The following is a 14,296-nucleotide window of genomic DNA, read 5'->3' as shown; positions in this document are numbered from 1 at the left end:
AGCTTAGTGTTGTCTGCAAATTTAATGAGTTCTCCTTCTGTCTCCTCATCTATATCATTTATGAAGATATTGAAGCATACTGGGCCTAAGACAGAACCCTGAGGTACCCTCTATGTAAAAGTAAATGAAAATTGAGTGTGGTTGGTCAGCCAGTTAAAAATATATATCATTTTCTTTTAGATCAGACAATGTATGAAGAACAGGTTAAGGAGACCATGTTAATTTGGAGTAGGGATTTTGGTTTCAGTATTGACCTACATATTTGGCAAGAACTGTGGGAAGGAATAGGAAACTCACTTTAGCTACCTCGTATGTCTAGTTTAATGAAGAGAAGGAGGAGGGGTGATAGCAGGGGTTGCCACAAAAAGAGGGAGTCAAGCTATTCTCCAAAGCACCAGAAGGCAGGACAAAAAGCAACGGATGGAAACTAACCAAAGAAAGAAGCAACCTGGAACTAAGGAGAAATTTCCTGACAGTTAGAACAATTAATCAGTGGAACAACCTGCCTCCAGAAGTTGTGAATATTCCAACACTGGACAGCCATTTATCTGAAATAGAATAGAATAGAACTGGAAGGGACTTTGGAGGTCTTGTAGTCCAGCCCCCTGCTCAAGCAGGAGAACCTATACCAGACATGTCAAACTTGTGATGTCATGTGACGTCACACAACGTTTTGGGACGGTTTTGCCATTGCCAGAAATGGGGGTGGGGGCGGCTTCCGCATGATGCGGAAGTTGACAGCTATCAACAGAGCATCAGTTCACTTGTAAACTGAGTCTCCTGAATTGCGGTGGGGATGAATTCAGCCAATCAATCCATCCATCAGCCATGCCTGTGGTGCCAGCTTCCCTTTGGCTAGCTGGCACCACAACCCACAGCTTCAGGGGAGCTGCTGCACTTGCCAACTTGAGTCTTGTCCTTTTTAGGGGATGGCTATTACCTGGCTATTGGCGGCGCTGCTGCCCAGTACAACTGGTCACACATCAGGGCGGTGCTGCAGGAGAAGCACTTTCAGTGCCAGTTGATCGACCAGTCGGAAGAGCTGGGCATGATCAGCATTCAAGGCCCTGCCAGGTCAGTCTCAGAGTTTGATCCAATGCAGAAGTGGTGACCTTCCCTCCCCCCAGAGCTTAGGGTTCAATAGTATCAAGGCCCAGGGTGCCAAGTCTTACCTCTTCCTCCCTGCCCACTTGGCAGAGTGCCTGGGTTGGCCATGCCAGTATGAGCAGTTGAAGGACCAAATTATTTACTAAAGAAGCCACCCAAGATAGCAGCTTTCTTCTTCTGCCAGCTGACCTCCAGTCTCCCCCAGATAGGCCCAGGCGTGGTGAGCAGGGAAGCCGGTCCAGGCCTCAGTTCCTTCTGAGTCTAAATTGGCTCTTCCTGGGCTGGTGGACTCTTTGCTTTGTGGCTTTGAAAGCTGCCCTCAAAGGGCCTCATTGGCTTGTCAACCTGGAGGGGATTTGTACAGCTGCCTCCCAGATCATTCGTGCGCAATGCTCCTTGGGCAGAAGGGAAGAGCCGGATGTACTCACCAAGTTGCCAGGCTTGTGTCTTTGCACGTGGGATGCTGGGCTATCTGAGCCCAGGGAACACAAGCACAGGTCAGGCCTACAGCAAATCGCCAGCTGCTCTTCCTGGCCAGTTCATAATATCAAATATTTTGCTTTCACAGCCATCTTAAACTTATGTAGAATGTCAACATATCCCAAAGAAAATCATAGCTCACAGTCTATCCATGTTCATCTTGTGCTGTTTGCTACACATTTATTAGAAGTGTGGGAGGCTTTGAAATGTAATGTGTGATTGTCAAATCAGCTGTCCACCCCAAACTGTGGGTATATTTTGTTGGGGTGGGGGTGGAGAAGGAGAGCTGAGATTTTTAGGAATCTGCCCAAAGCTTGAACGTTCAGCCTAAGACTTTTCTCCTAAGGCCAACCAAGTCATTTTCACTTAAAAATAAATAAATAAGAAAGGATGTTAGTCGTTGGGAGATTAATAGATGGATCAAAGTTTGTAGTAATGCATGTATGGAGGCTGTAAGGACACAATGTCAAAGGCAAATATTGAAAGACCTTATGAAGTTGGGGTAGATGACTTGTCCAGCTTGAAATTAAGGTTTCTTGATACAAAATCAGGATCCAGAATATTCTGTTTTCAGACGCTTGTGCTTTTGTCTGCAGTTGTTTCTGATAACTGTGCCCAATCTGTTATAAAATTTGTTAGCGATTTAACCTTCTACCTTCTACTGAAGCGGGGTGAGAGGACCAAGCTCCTTATGCTTAAACCTGAAGGCCCAGGTCTGAGGGCTGCGGCTGGGCTTCCATGGCGTGTGAATTGTCTGTGGCTGGCTGAGTTGAGCTGAGCTGACCCAACGCTTTGCGGGACTAAGGTGGCTGCGGGTGCTGGTGCTGGTGCTGGTGCCGTAGCTGCCTTGGCAACAGGGGCTCTTGGTGCGCTGGCCAAGGGGGGCCTCTGGCATGGGACAGCTGCGATGCTCTTTGTCTCTGAGGGAGCCTCCTTGGAGGCTTGGGGCTGGCAGCGAGGGTGGGGCTCTTTCATCGGGATGTTCTCCTCTGTGCAGCCGGACCGTCCTGCAAGAAGTGCTTGATGTGGACCTGAGCAACGAAGCCTTCCCGTTCTCCACCCATCAGCTGGCCAAGGCTGCTGGCTGCACGGTAGGGGCTGGGGCAGGGCCTGGGGGGGAGGAGGTGCTTTCCTTGGGGCTCCTTCTGAGTGGGGGGGGGGAGAGCAGGGCAGGAAAAAGTGTGTGAAAGTGCCATTTCTCTTTTCTTATCCTCTGCTGGAGGATCAAGGACATTGCAAAACCTGGACTCCTTTTGCTGGACTTTGGCCTGTAAGGAGCGAGGGAAGGAGGCAGGTCAGGAAAGAAAGGAAATAAGGGATCTGCTTCTCCTCTACTAACAGGCGCAGGTCAGGACTGCCATTAAGTCACACGCCCCAAAGGAATAAAAACCAGAGTAACATCACTGCTTGGCAGGAGCAGTGGAAAAGTACAGGAATATGTGTGTGTGTGTGTGTGTGTGTGTGTGTGTGTGTGTGTGTGTAATTCAATGCAAGGGTAGGAATGAAGCTGCTGCCACCCCAACCTCCTCTGAGGTTTCTGGCTGCCGTCCCACTCACTCTTCTGGGCAAAAGGTTTCAGGGTGGGCAAGAGTCTCCATGGTGGGTAACTCTCATGGGACACTGAGGGCAGGTCAGCTGAGATGTGGCCATTGGTCTTGCAATTGACCATGCCCCAGCTGGGGTTCAGCAGCCCAAATGGGGTGCGGGAGATGGAAAGCTCACCCGGGGTGGGGGAACATGCAGAGACCCCCCAAAGCCGGAGGCAGAATGAGAGCAGAGACCTCGGGGAAGTTGGTGGCCAGGAGAGGGGGAAGGGCTGGTGGAGCTGGTCTTGGGGGACCCCTGTCCCTTCAGGGCGAGTAGCTGAGAGGCCATGTCGGTCTGTCAGGCTGCCAGAAAAGGAGGCCCCATCAGCTTCCTGAAGAAGAAAAGCAGATTCATCATTTCCCCGGGGGGGGGACGCACTGTGCATGCTGAAGTCCTCCAGAAACTCAAAGGATCATCAGGATGAATCGGAGCAGACCAGAAAAGAAGAGAGAAGAGCCGAGAGAGACAGGATCCGGCCACCACTCTGCTCCCCCTCTTAGGCCCTGCCCAAAATGCTGTTTATTGCTGCCATTCAAAAAGGGGAGATCAGGGCTTTGGGGGGTTTCTGGTGGGCCCAAAAGCCCTTTCCTTAGCTTCTTAGGCATCTAAGTATTGCGTTTTCCTGCCTTGGTGTGGATGTTCCTGGCTGGGATGAAACGCCGCCTGGCGCTCACTTCAGTTGGTACCATCTGCCAGCCAAAAAGGCGGAGCTGCTCCCTGCTGGGAGGTGTGTTGCACAGTGGTGGTTCTGGATCTGTACAGCAGAGCCCTTAGAGCAGTGGTTCTCAACCTGTGGGTCGGGACCCCATTTGGGGTCGAACGACCATTTCACAGAGGTCGCCAAACAAGGCTGTCCGCCATTTTTTTCCCTTCTCTTTGGCCACGCCCCTGGCAGCCAGTGATGTATAAGTGGTTGGGGGTCACCACAACATGGGGAACTGTATTATGGGGTCGCGGCATTAGAAAGGTTGAGAACCACTGCCTTAGAAGGACATTTATGGGGAAGGAGGCCTGGGAGGGAGGCAGGCTGCAGGGTCTTGAGTGACTCAGGACCAGAAGCTGGGGCAGACCTATGGCATGGACCACTGAGATGTTTGTGCAAGCGGTGCCATTTCTGGACCAGGAGCGAGAGCAGCTGAGATGGTCAGGGCAGATGTTCCGTCTAAAGGTGCTCCTGGCACCCAGGGACAGGGGTAACTCTTGATGAGCCCTCCCAGATTTCATCTTTCTTCCTTCAGAGGGAAGCGTCTCCTCTGAGGTGGGGGGAAAGTCTCCATTCAGGAAGCCCTCACCAACAAGGCCTCCATCTTGCCATGTTCAGTTTATTGTCTCTCATTGGCCCAACATGGTTCAGACTATCATGCAGGTTGGAGGTGAAGCAGAAGTCTTGTTTCTCTTGCATCCCCTGAAGGTTGACAGGAGTCTCCAGAGGCAGGTGAAATGGGGACTCTGGGGGGCTCTGTGAAACGTACAGGTAATTCTGTCAGGAGTGAGCCATCCCGTCTGTTGGTGAATATCTGGGCCCTGCCCACTTGGCTGCGACATGGCATGTGTGGCCCCTGATCGAAAACAAGGTTTATTAGCCCCTTATTGAAGGCAATTAAAGGAGGGCTTATTTTTTTTTTCCAGACATTGTCATGTTTAGACAATTTTTTTTAATTTTTTTTTATTGAAAATTTTTAAGTTTTACAATAAGAAATTCCCTTCCCCAAACCCTCCCAACCCTCCCCTACCCTCCCCCGACCTTCCCAGAGCTGAATACAGGCTTAATTAAAAAAAAAAATTAAGAAAATCTTAAAACACATGTAAACCATAAGCAAATCTAAGTACATTAATTAAACAACATAAAATAATTAACAGCAATATATAAAAAAGATACAAGAAGAAAGAAAAAAAGAAACAGAAAAAGAAAAAATCAAATAGAAAAATAAAAAAAAGTTAAAAAAAATATCTATGAAATATCTTAAATTTTAAATATAAATTATTCAAAAACTAAATAATATTTTTATATCCAACTTATATTGTATGAAATCTATCCATTTTTTCCATACCAGGAGGTATTTCTCTTGCGATTGATCTTTCAAGAAAGCCAAAATCTTTGCCATTTCCGCCAAATAAGAAACTTTTAAAAACCACTCTTGCAAAGTAGGCAAAGATTCCTTCTTCCAACATTGCCCTACTAACAACCTGGCCGCTGTAATTAAATTTAACATCAATATAGTCTCTTTACTATCACAATCAGAAACAATACCTAACAAAAACAATTGTGGGGTAAATTTTATCCTTCTTCTAAAAATTCTTTGAATATTCCACCATATCTTAATCCCAAAAGCTTTTATATTTTTACATAACCACCAGATATGATAATAAGTAGCATCCAAACATCCACATCTCCAACATTTAGGCTGCAAGTCAGAATACATACGAGACATTTTTTGTGGATCAAGGTGCCATCTATAAAACATTTTATAAAAATTCTCCCTTAAATTTTGGGCTTGTGTAAATTTAACATTCCTCACCCAAATAATCTCCCAAGTATCTAATGGAACGGGGGGGGGCTTATTTTTGAGCCTGCCAAACAGGTCACACACGGTTGGGCAACCCTGCCTGCCTTCTGTTGGCTTCCGAGCATCAGCAGAGGGGCCCAATCAGGAGTGGGGATGCTGGGGGCCAGTCCTTCTGGGATGCTGGAGCTTCTGGGAGACCAACGACTGACCCACAGCAGCTGATGCCTGGTGGGAGAGAAGACCCCCTGAGAATTGCCAGGGGGATGGGTGGGTGGGCACAGTGGCAGGAAGTTGAGCCGTCCCAGGAGTCTGCAGAAGAGAGAAGCCCTCGGCTGGAGCTTTTTAAAGATTTCTTTCCTGGGTGGGCGACGTTCATGCCGCCCCTTCTCTGCCAGTGCTCTGGAAGGCAAATGATTCCCCTCCCCCACCCAAGGCTCTGGAAAGTGAGCCTCTGCCTCTTTTATTTCTGCCGGGGGTGGGTGGGTGGGGAGGGTCTGGGTTTTCAGGGAATGGATGGATGGGGGGGGGGTGTCTGTTTAAAACAGAGTCCCGTCCGTCTCCTACAGCTGAACTGGGCAATGAGGCCAAAGGCAAAAAGAGCCCAGTTGCCTCCCTTCAGTCTGGGGTGTTGGGACTGTGTTGGAGAATGGAATTTGGTTTGGCCAAGCCAGGACTGGCCCAGCCAGGGTGAGGGGTCTTCTCTCGTTGGGTCACTTCTCAGAGTGCTCTGCCACCTTGTGGGCACTGGGTTGGGCATTAGGGGTGAGGGGTTTCTCTGAAGCTGTACAGAGGCCTGGAGGCTGAGCTCGGGGTATCCCAGGGTCTCTCCAAAGCCTCCCCTCCCATGCAGTATCTTTGCTGATTTATAACAGGGAATGTGGTGTGTTTGTGGGGGGAGAGAATGGCCTGAAATGGCTGTGGCTGAGAGTGGCTAAGAGGCTTCCTCCCATCCCAGCTTGGTTCTCCAGAGTTGTTCCTCGAAGGAGGGAGGACAGGTGTTTAGGGTTTATTTTGGGCTTCTGACAATGGAGGCAGGCGTGGCGGCTGTCACCCTCCCAGCAGCATTGACAAGAGAGCTGGGGGTGCTGAATGCTTTGTGCAAGAAGCTGCATTCAGCCCTCCCCAGGGAAAAAGGATGAGGCCGGAACAGCCCAGAGCAAGGCCAGGCCATGGCTGGGGCAGCTCCCAGAAGGCCCTTCCGAGCCCCCCCCCCCGCTGCTCCCCCTCCCCTCCAAATTCGCCTGGAGAAGCCCCAGTCCTGTCAGAGAGCAGAGCAGACAGAACCCACCCTCTGGGGACAGTTGGCCTAAGGTTTCCCCTCTTTGCCCCCCCCCCCCGCCAGCTAGCAAGCCTGGACTAAGACACCAAACACTTTGCCCAAGACGCCGGCCGAGGGGAGCCATTCTGAGCAGAGCTGAGCAGCTCTCTGCAAGTGAGGAGGGGGCTCGCTTGGAAGAAAGGGGGAAAGGACTTCCCAATCCCACCTTCCAGATGTGCAGAACAATCACTTCCATACTTTGCTGGTTGAGGAGTTGTAGTTTTAACATAGCTAGAGGGCACCAGCTTGGAAAAATGCTAAATATGGATTGGGTGACCCTTGTCAATATTCATATTTTGTTTTTATTAAACTATTTTTTTAAAAAAAAAAAAGGGGGAAAGGCGAAGAATGGAGTTTCTTTGCTTTGGATAAAACAGGTTTCCTGAAGGGGTGACTGGGGGGGGGGGGGGAAGGGCAGGAGGCAGCTTGCCCGAGGCTCCGCCTGCTGCCCTCCCCTGACCGCCTCTTCCCCGTCCGTTGGCAGGTGCGGGCCATGAGGCTGTCCTTCGTGGGCGAGATGGGCTGGGAGCTACACGTACCCCGGGAGCATTGCCTGAAAGTCTACCGGGCTGTCATGGAAGCCGGGGCCAAGCACGGCATTGCAAACGCCGGATACAGGGCCATCGACTCCCTCAGCATCGAGAAAGGTTTGGGGGAAAACGTCAGGATTGCCCCCCCGTGAGGGTCCCTGGGCATGCCAAGAGCTGTGGGGCCCAGGCTCTCAGAGGGGTCCAGACTGTTTGCCTTCCCCATTGCTGTCCAGGAACCCCACCCGCCCCACCCCACATGCTCTCCCAGCAGTCATGCAGCCTTTTTAGGTCCAGTGAGGGAACCCGAGTGAGGAAGATGGGCCCCTGCCCAGCTGCTTGCTTCGGTAGCCTTGCTCCTCTTCTAGCCTTGAGGGTACACAAAAAGCGGCCCCAGCAAGATCCGCAAGTTAGTTTGTGGCTTTGGGCCGGTCAGAGGCTGTGCATGAAGGCAGCCTCGGTCTGGCAGAAAAAAGGTGCCAGCAGGCCAGGATAGGCGGAAGCAGGGGAAAGTCTCTTTATGGAGAGCGGGCAGATCAAACCTTTTAACGTTTCAGATATTTTAATTTTTAAACAGTATTAAAGTTCTGCTTGCATTTCTCTCTCCTGCCTGTACATTTCCTCACAGGTCTGAGTTCTGCTTCCTTCGGGTCCACTAAGCTGTTTTAATAAATCCATTCCAAATCCCAGCAATCTGCAATTAGGCTAGCAATTAGCAGTGCAAGAAAAAGGATCAGAAAAAACTGCCCACATTGCTGATTTAATTTGTTGTCATGGTTTTGTTCCATTAATAGAGGAGAGAACAAGGGAGACACTTCAGGCAAGCTGTCTGGCCTCCTTTCACTTCGCGGCCTAATTGTAGACCTTCCTTCCTTCCTTCCTTCCTTCCTTCCTTCCTTCCTTCCTTCCTTCCTTCCTTCCTTCCTTCCTTCCTTCCTTCCAACTGCCAAAGGCTTTCAGCAAATAGTATTATTTTCTGTGAACAGGTGGGGAGGGGAGTCAAGACTTCAGAGCCCCCAGCTCCATTTGCAAGGGCCCCCTCCTTCTTTGGCTCCTTTCTGCCTGCTGCTCTTTTAGCCAAGTCAAGGGGGCTGGGGAGGAGGCCTAGACGTTTTGGTTGAGTTTGGGGCCAAACGTCCTCTTTGCCCAGGGGCCTGGGTGGGGACTCCTGAGTAGTGACCGCCCTCGATTTGCTTCCTTTGAGCTGTCCCCAAAAGTACCCCGATGAATCCTGATATTTGCCTCGGGACTCCCCAGGTGGGCAGTGGGTATTTTGGGTCCCTCTCAGAACGGAGCCTCTCTTGGGCCCCAGGTTATCGGCACTGGCATGCAGATCTCCGCTCGGATGACAGCCCCCTGGAAGCTGGCCTGGCCTTCACCTGCAAGCTGAAGTCGGACGTGGCTTTCCTGGGACGGGAGGCAGTTGAGGCCCAAAGAAAAGCCGGTCTCTTCCGCCGCCTGGCCTGCTTCACCATCGATGCGTGAGTAGCTGGTGGCAGGCATGGCCGCCCCCCCCAGTCTGTCCAGGGAGAGAAGAGCCCCTCTCTGGAGGATTTCAAAACTTGACACTCAGAGGTCCCTGATCTTTCATAATGGATTTTATTTAAAGTTTGCTGAGCTGTAGCATTTATCTGATAATGAGCCAAGGTGGTGCAGCAGTTAGAGTGCAGTACTGCAGGCCACTTTAGCTGACTGTGTTCAGCAGGTCAGCGGTTCAAATCTCACCGGCTCAAGGTTGACTCAGCCTTCCATCCTTCCGGGGTAGGTAAAATGAGGACCCAAATGGTGGGGGGCAATGTAAATATATATACATTGCTTACTGGTGTACACCGCTTGGAGAGTGCTTGCACTTAAAGCGGTATATAAGTCTCATAAATAAATAAATAAACAAATAAATAAATAAATAAATAAATAATGTTCGCTGCTGACTCTGCAGTATGATTCACACCCCCTTCTAGAATCCTGGGGTTGGAAGCACCTTGGAGGTCTTCTAGTCCCACCCTGACAATAGGCAAGTCTATCCCATCTGTCCTGAAGATGTTCAGGTTCAAATAAGGTTAAAATTATCCTGAAAATTAGAAGAATTGGATCAGGTCATGTGGTTCTAGGTCATGAGCAAGCATTGGCTGCAGCGGCTAAAATGGCAACCAGTTTTGTGTGGCAATGTTTCCCTTGCGCTCTGCTCTGGTTAGATGCCATCTGGAATTGGTGTCGTGTTCTGGGAATAGACTTTTAAAAGTCCCAGAGAAACTTGAGTGGACTCAGAGTGGAGCTGCAGGTAAGTCCTTGACTTACAATTGGGAGTGGAATTTCTGCTGCTGAGCAATGCGATTGCAAAGCCAGGCGTCACATGACTGCATCGCTGAGCGATGGCAATCCTGGCACTCCCCATTGCCATCGTGAAGCAAATTAGCCAAGGACCCACCCGAAGCTGAGCCCCTCTGGGCTGGTCCCTCCCCATCCTGAGCCTCAGTAAAGGGCTGGCCTTTGGGCCGCCTGCACCTGCCTTGAACAGCATGACTCTGGGTTGCTTGCCCCACCACGAAGAGGCCCCAGCCCAGTCCCAGCCGTGGTTGCCTTCGTCACTCTGCACTCCACCCCGGGCTTTGCACCCTAGCTGACTTTGGCTGCCGCCTTGCTCCTGCTGCTGACCAGGCGTGCCCGGCCTGGCTGCTGGGCTTGGCTTCGTCATGCCAAAGAAACAGACTTTGGGGTCTTTGTTTTCCCAGCCTGGCCCAGCATGCTGGTCAGCAGTGGGAGCACGAAGAAGGGGAAAGTCAACTGGGTGGTAGAGCGCAGGGTGCGAGGGGAGTTGAAGCACTAACAAATGCTGACTGTGTGACAACAGGAGTTGCGCGGCAGCTATCACTTTGGGGCCAGGTCATTCATTCAGTTGAGAATACTGTACCAGAATATTAATCGGTTTCTTGAAAAACAGTTCAAGAAACTGGACTTTTTATCTTGCAGAACAGAACTGCTTACAGAAAGCAGTCTGTAAGTATCTAAGAGACTCTTACCTGCCTCGTTCTCAGTTGAAGCCAAAGGCAGGAAAACCCATAGGCTGAAACCGAAGCAAGACTGTGGCCCTTCGGCCCATGGGGAAAGGCCTCACTTCGTCTGAAACACCAGTGGAGACTCCTTTCCGCGGGGCTGCCCTAGCTTCATTGGGCATTGCTGTCGCCCAAAGGGGCCAGTAAGACTGGGACAGTCTATGCTAAATTCAGACTGGCTTCCCAGTCTGACCAGTTCCAGCATTTGCAGTGATGTGGTCCATGATGTGATGCAGCTCCCTCTGTGTTGCAGGAAAGTCCCCCTCTTTGGCCTGGAGGCCATTTGGCGCAATGGCCGGGTTGTGGGGCACATCCGAAGGGCGGACTTTGGACACACCATCAACAAAACGATTGCCTACGGCTACATCCGAGATCCCGATGGAGGGCTGGTGAGTAGCACAACCCTCACTTGGTTCTGGGGGGCGTTGCGCAGGGGCCACCCCCAAGGCTGCTGTAGGTGCAGTCCTGCGGATGGCTCCTTTCTTGATCTGGATTGGCAAAGATGAGCTGCTGAGGAAAAGAGGGTTGGACCTTTTGCACTTCCTTTGCCTAGATAAGGCAACAGGTAATGCTGCCATTGGCAGAGTCCAAACACCCCCCAGCAAGAATCCAGAGGTTCTCCCAGAGAGCTCGGACTGGGCTCTGTCCAGGGGATGACACTGGTCTCAATCCAGTTTGGCACGTGTGTGGACAGCAATGTCCTGCTTCTGTGTGCCCATCCTTGACCCTCTGAGGGACAGCAGCAGCTGGTCTGTCTGTGCAAAGCAGACCTGATCCCCAGGCTGCCCCTTCGCCTGCATTCTGCTTTTTGGGTAATCCCAGTTTTAGGTATGGGTTTGCCCTGCTGTGGTGGGTGTTTTAACCTAAGCCCATGTGGCTCTTTGGATGTCCATCGCTCTCCCTGGTCCCATCTGAAAGGAGAGCCAGTAAGATGTAGATGGTAGCGGGGCCTCAGACCCTCCCTGGACTGGAACCTTATCAGCTGGGCGCTCTATCTCCCCCCTCAGACTCCTGCAAGGGCATACCTAGCCCTTGCTGAAGCCCCTCCAGGGTCTCTCTGCATGCTTAGAAGCCCCTCAAAAGACACTGGGCCCCCTTCCCAGGAAAGAGCCAGCTCTGAATCTGGGCATGATGCCTCCGCCCCCCCCCCCGCCAACCCCGTTTGCAATTTGCAATGCCCCTGTCTGCAACTGGCTGTTTTGAAAGTGAGACCCCTGCAGTTGAGCCAATCCCTCAAAAGCCCCCACCCCACCCTGTTGAGGCCAAATCCCTTAAGTTCAGTAACGGGCTCGTTGATGTGCGGTTGAAAGATTGCCATAGGATTTCAGGCCGCTTCGTGAGGCCCACGTCCTGAATGCCCTGGCAGCTAATCTGGAAGCTGCCTCCTCCTCTGTTTGGTTTCCAAGGAGCAGCCTCCTCCCAACTCCCCCCTCCTCCGATTTCTGATACCCCACAAAACTCACCCTGACAATGATCTGCCAGGAGGGGTCCTGCCCCCAAAGACCTATTCAAGTATCTGCTCAGGCGATGCTAAACCCCAATTAAAGCTGTCATAAGTGGCCCCGTGCTGGGGCCATTTGTTCAGAAAGCAGTGCTCCCCCCCACACACAGCAACCGTGGTGCTTTTCTGCCTCCCCCAGGAGCTCCAGTGGGCCCAGCAGAAACACAAAGTCCACCCAGCGGAGTTATGTGTGTGGGTTGCCACTTGCGCTAATTGCAGTCGTGGAACAATGAGGAGATGGGGGGGGGGGCCTTCAGGAAGGCTGCTGAATATTTACGGGAGCTGTTGGGAGGGAGACTCCGAGAAGGGAAGAGGAGAGAACAGCCAAGCAGACTTTGGGGGGAGGAGATGGCTTAGACTTTGGGGCCTCTTTGGAGCCAGCAGAAGAACCTGGGGCTCCTGGCCATCCTCTGAGTGATTGATAGAGCAGCGCCCCCCTCGTGGGTCTCCTGGCAAAGAAGACGAAGCCCCCCAAGTAGACCACCCTTGTTTCGGCTGTCTCACCTTTCTGCCTCATACAGGAAATATACAATCTGCAATCCGCATTGTCACAGCTCTTTTTCTAAGCAGTTTTCTTTGACGCAAAACATTCGGAGTTTGTAAGAGACAGAATTTTGCCTGTAGGATCATTCCTCCCCCCCCCCCCCGCGCTTTTTTTCCTCCATTGTTCCTGCAGGATGGCTTTCTCGGTGGAATAATTTAGTAGCTAGATGCCTTTTAAGGAAGGTGGGGAGGAATTCTTTCTCTTTTCTCACAGAAGTAGGAGAGAAGCAAGAGTGACAGGCCAGGTTTGCTTTGTTTCCCCCTCAGGTCTCCCCCGAGTTTATAAAAAGTGGCAACTATATTTTGGAGAGGATGGGAGTTCCTTTTCCAGCCAAAGTCCACACCAAATCGCCTTTTGATCCAGAGAACAAGAGAGTCAAGGGGATCTACTGAATTTGTTGAACATGGACCCAGGAGGGGACAATTAAATGAAATGGAACATGGACAGTTCAACAGACTCCATGCCCACCTCAAGAAAAGTCCTGAGGCTGAGTGGTGAGAAAGGTGAATTTCCTCCTTTGGACACTTAACCAGGCCTAGCTCAGGATGGCCAGCTGTGTTTTTCCAGCAGGCTCCCGAAGATGGAGGCTTTTTTTTAACCAGCTTGAAGGTCACCTCACTCATTGATTCTATAGACAGCCTGGTTTAACTAGTATCCCTTTCAGATTTTCCCCATTTTTGGTCGGTTGGTCTTTCTGACAAAATTATAATAAAAAGGACGATTGTATCCCATTTTTTAATTTAGAAATTAATTGTTAGCATCTAGCTTTAAATAAAATAAATATTTCCCATGATAATATGTTTTTTTTACTGATTATATTTTCATAATCTAGTAGAGCAAGACTTAGCTTTCTTCAGAGTTCATATTGGCACTTTCCGTAAGCATCTTATCAAAGGTAAGTTTTCTTTTCAGTCCAGCTCACATGTGCACTTCATGGTAGGTTCCTCGACAAGATGACATGGGTTGTTGTTACCTCTTTGGGATCTTCCTCTCTAGTGCCTGTACCTGTCCCAGCCAGGAGAAGGTCAGCCAAACATCCTTCAAGATCTCCCCAAAGCTTCTGACTGATGGGCAGGCAGGATATTTTTGCCGATCTGAACCTTTTCCAAAATCCACCCATAATATACCTGCTATGAATGTTTCAGTACTGCTTTCCCTGAGGGTAAAGGCATTTTATGGCCCAGACCCTCAAAACACAGCAGACAAACCTGCTGTAAGGACCCACCCCACTTTGTATCTTAAGAAGACAGAACTCTTGGAATATTTCTTCCAACAGGCATCTTTTATTAAGAGAAAATGGTTGCAGGCGTTCTAAACAGGACTTGGAGGCCAAGCCCTATGGTTCAGGGTTTTAAGGGGTTCCCAGCAACCCCACCCCACCCCACCCCACCATTCTTCCAGGCATTACATTTCCACCCCCTTTTTCCTCACTGCCGGCGGAAGGGAGACTTCAGAGAGGGGCAGATGAAAGCTTATGGCCCCATTGTTATGGTTAGTCCACATTCAATCCCTTTTGAAGTTGTACCAAAAGAAGTGAGGGCCATAAAACCCCTTTGTGCACCCTCCTTCCCCTTCATCGTATGACAGAATCCAGAGAGGGCAGAAATGGGGTTTTCCATAGTCGATAACTAGAGATGAAATATAATTGGATTCTGACACTTGCTTTTCCATTCAG

General features: G+C 50.6%; 1 protein-coding gene across 1 annotated transcript; it reads left to right on the top strand.

The window, feature by feature from the left end:
• The first annotated feature begins 643 nt into the window (after positions 1-643).
• LOC120314622 (sarcosine dehydrogenase, mitochondrial-like) lies at positions 644-13,417 on the top strand. The gene is made up of 6 exons (XM_039357898.1): positions 644-1,074; positions 2,585-2,678; positions 7,484-7,646; positions 8,839-9,007; positions 10,830-10,965; positions 12,888-13,417. Exons 1-6 carry the CDS (start codon positions 1,049-1,051, stop codon positions 13,011-13,013), a joined length of 714 nt encoding a protein of 237 aa, XP_039213832.1. The 5' UTR covers positions 644-1,048; the 3' UTR covers positions 13,014-13,417.
• The last annotated feature ends 879 nt before the right edge of the window (positions 13,418-14,296 follow it).

This window comes from Crotalus tigris, unplaced genomic scaffold (genome assembly GCF_016545835.1).
Source record: "Crotalus tigris isolate CLP2741 ecotype Arizona unplaced genomic scaffold, ASM1654583v1 scf7180000018958.179846, whole genome shotgun sequence".
Taxonomy (NCBI): Eukaryota; Metazoa; Chordata; class Lepidosauria; order Squamata; family Viperidae; genus Crotalus; species Crotalus tigris.
Note: the sequence above shows the minus strand (reverse complement) of the source record. Positions and strands in the feature narration are given on the sequence as shown.

Coding starts and splice junctions, on each gene's coding strand:
- LOC120314622 (XM_039357898.1), top strand. CDS start 1,049: ATGATCAGCATTCAAGGCCCTGCCAG. Junction 2,679..7,483: donor CCAAGGCTGCTGGCTGCACG/GTAGGGGCTGGG, acceptor GTCCGTTGGCAG/GTGCGGGCCATGAGGCTGTC. Junction 9,008..10,829: donor GCCTGCTTCACCATCGATGC/GTGAGTAGCTGG, acceptor TCTGTGTTGCAG/GAAAGTCCCCCTCTTTGGCC.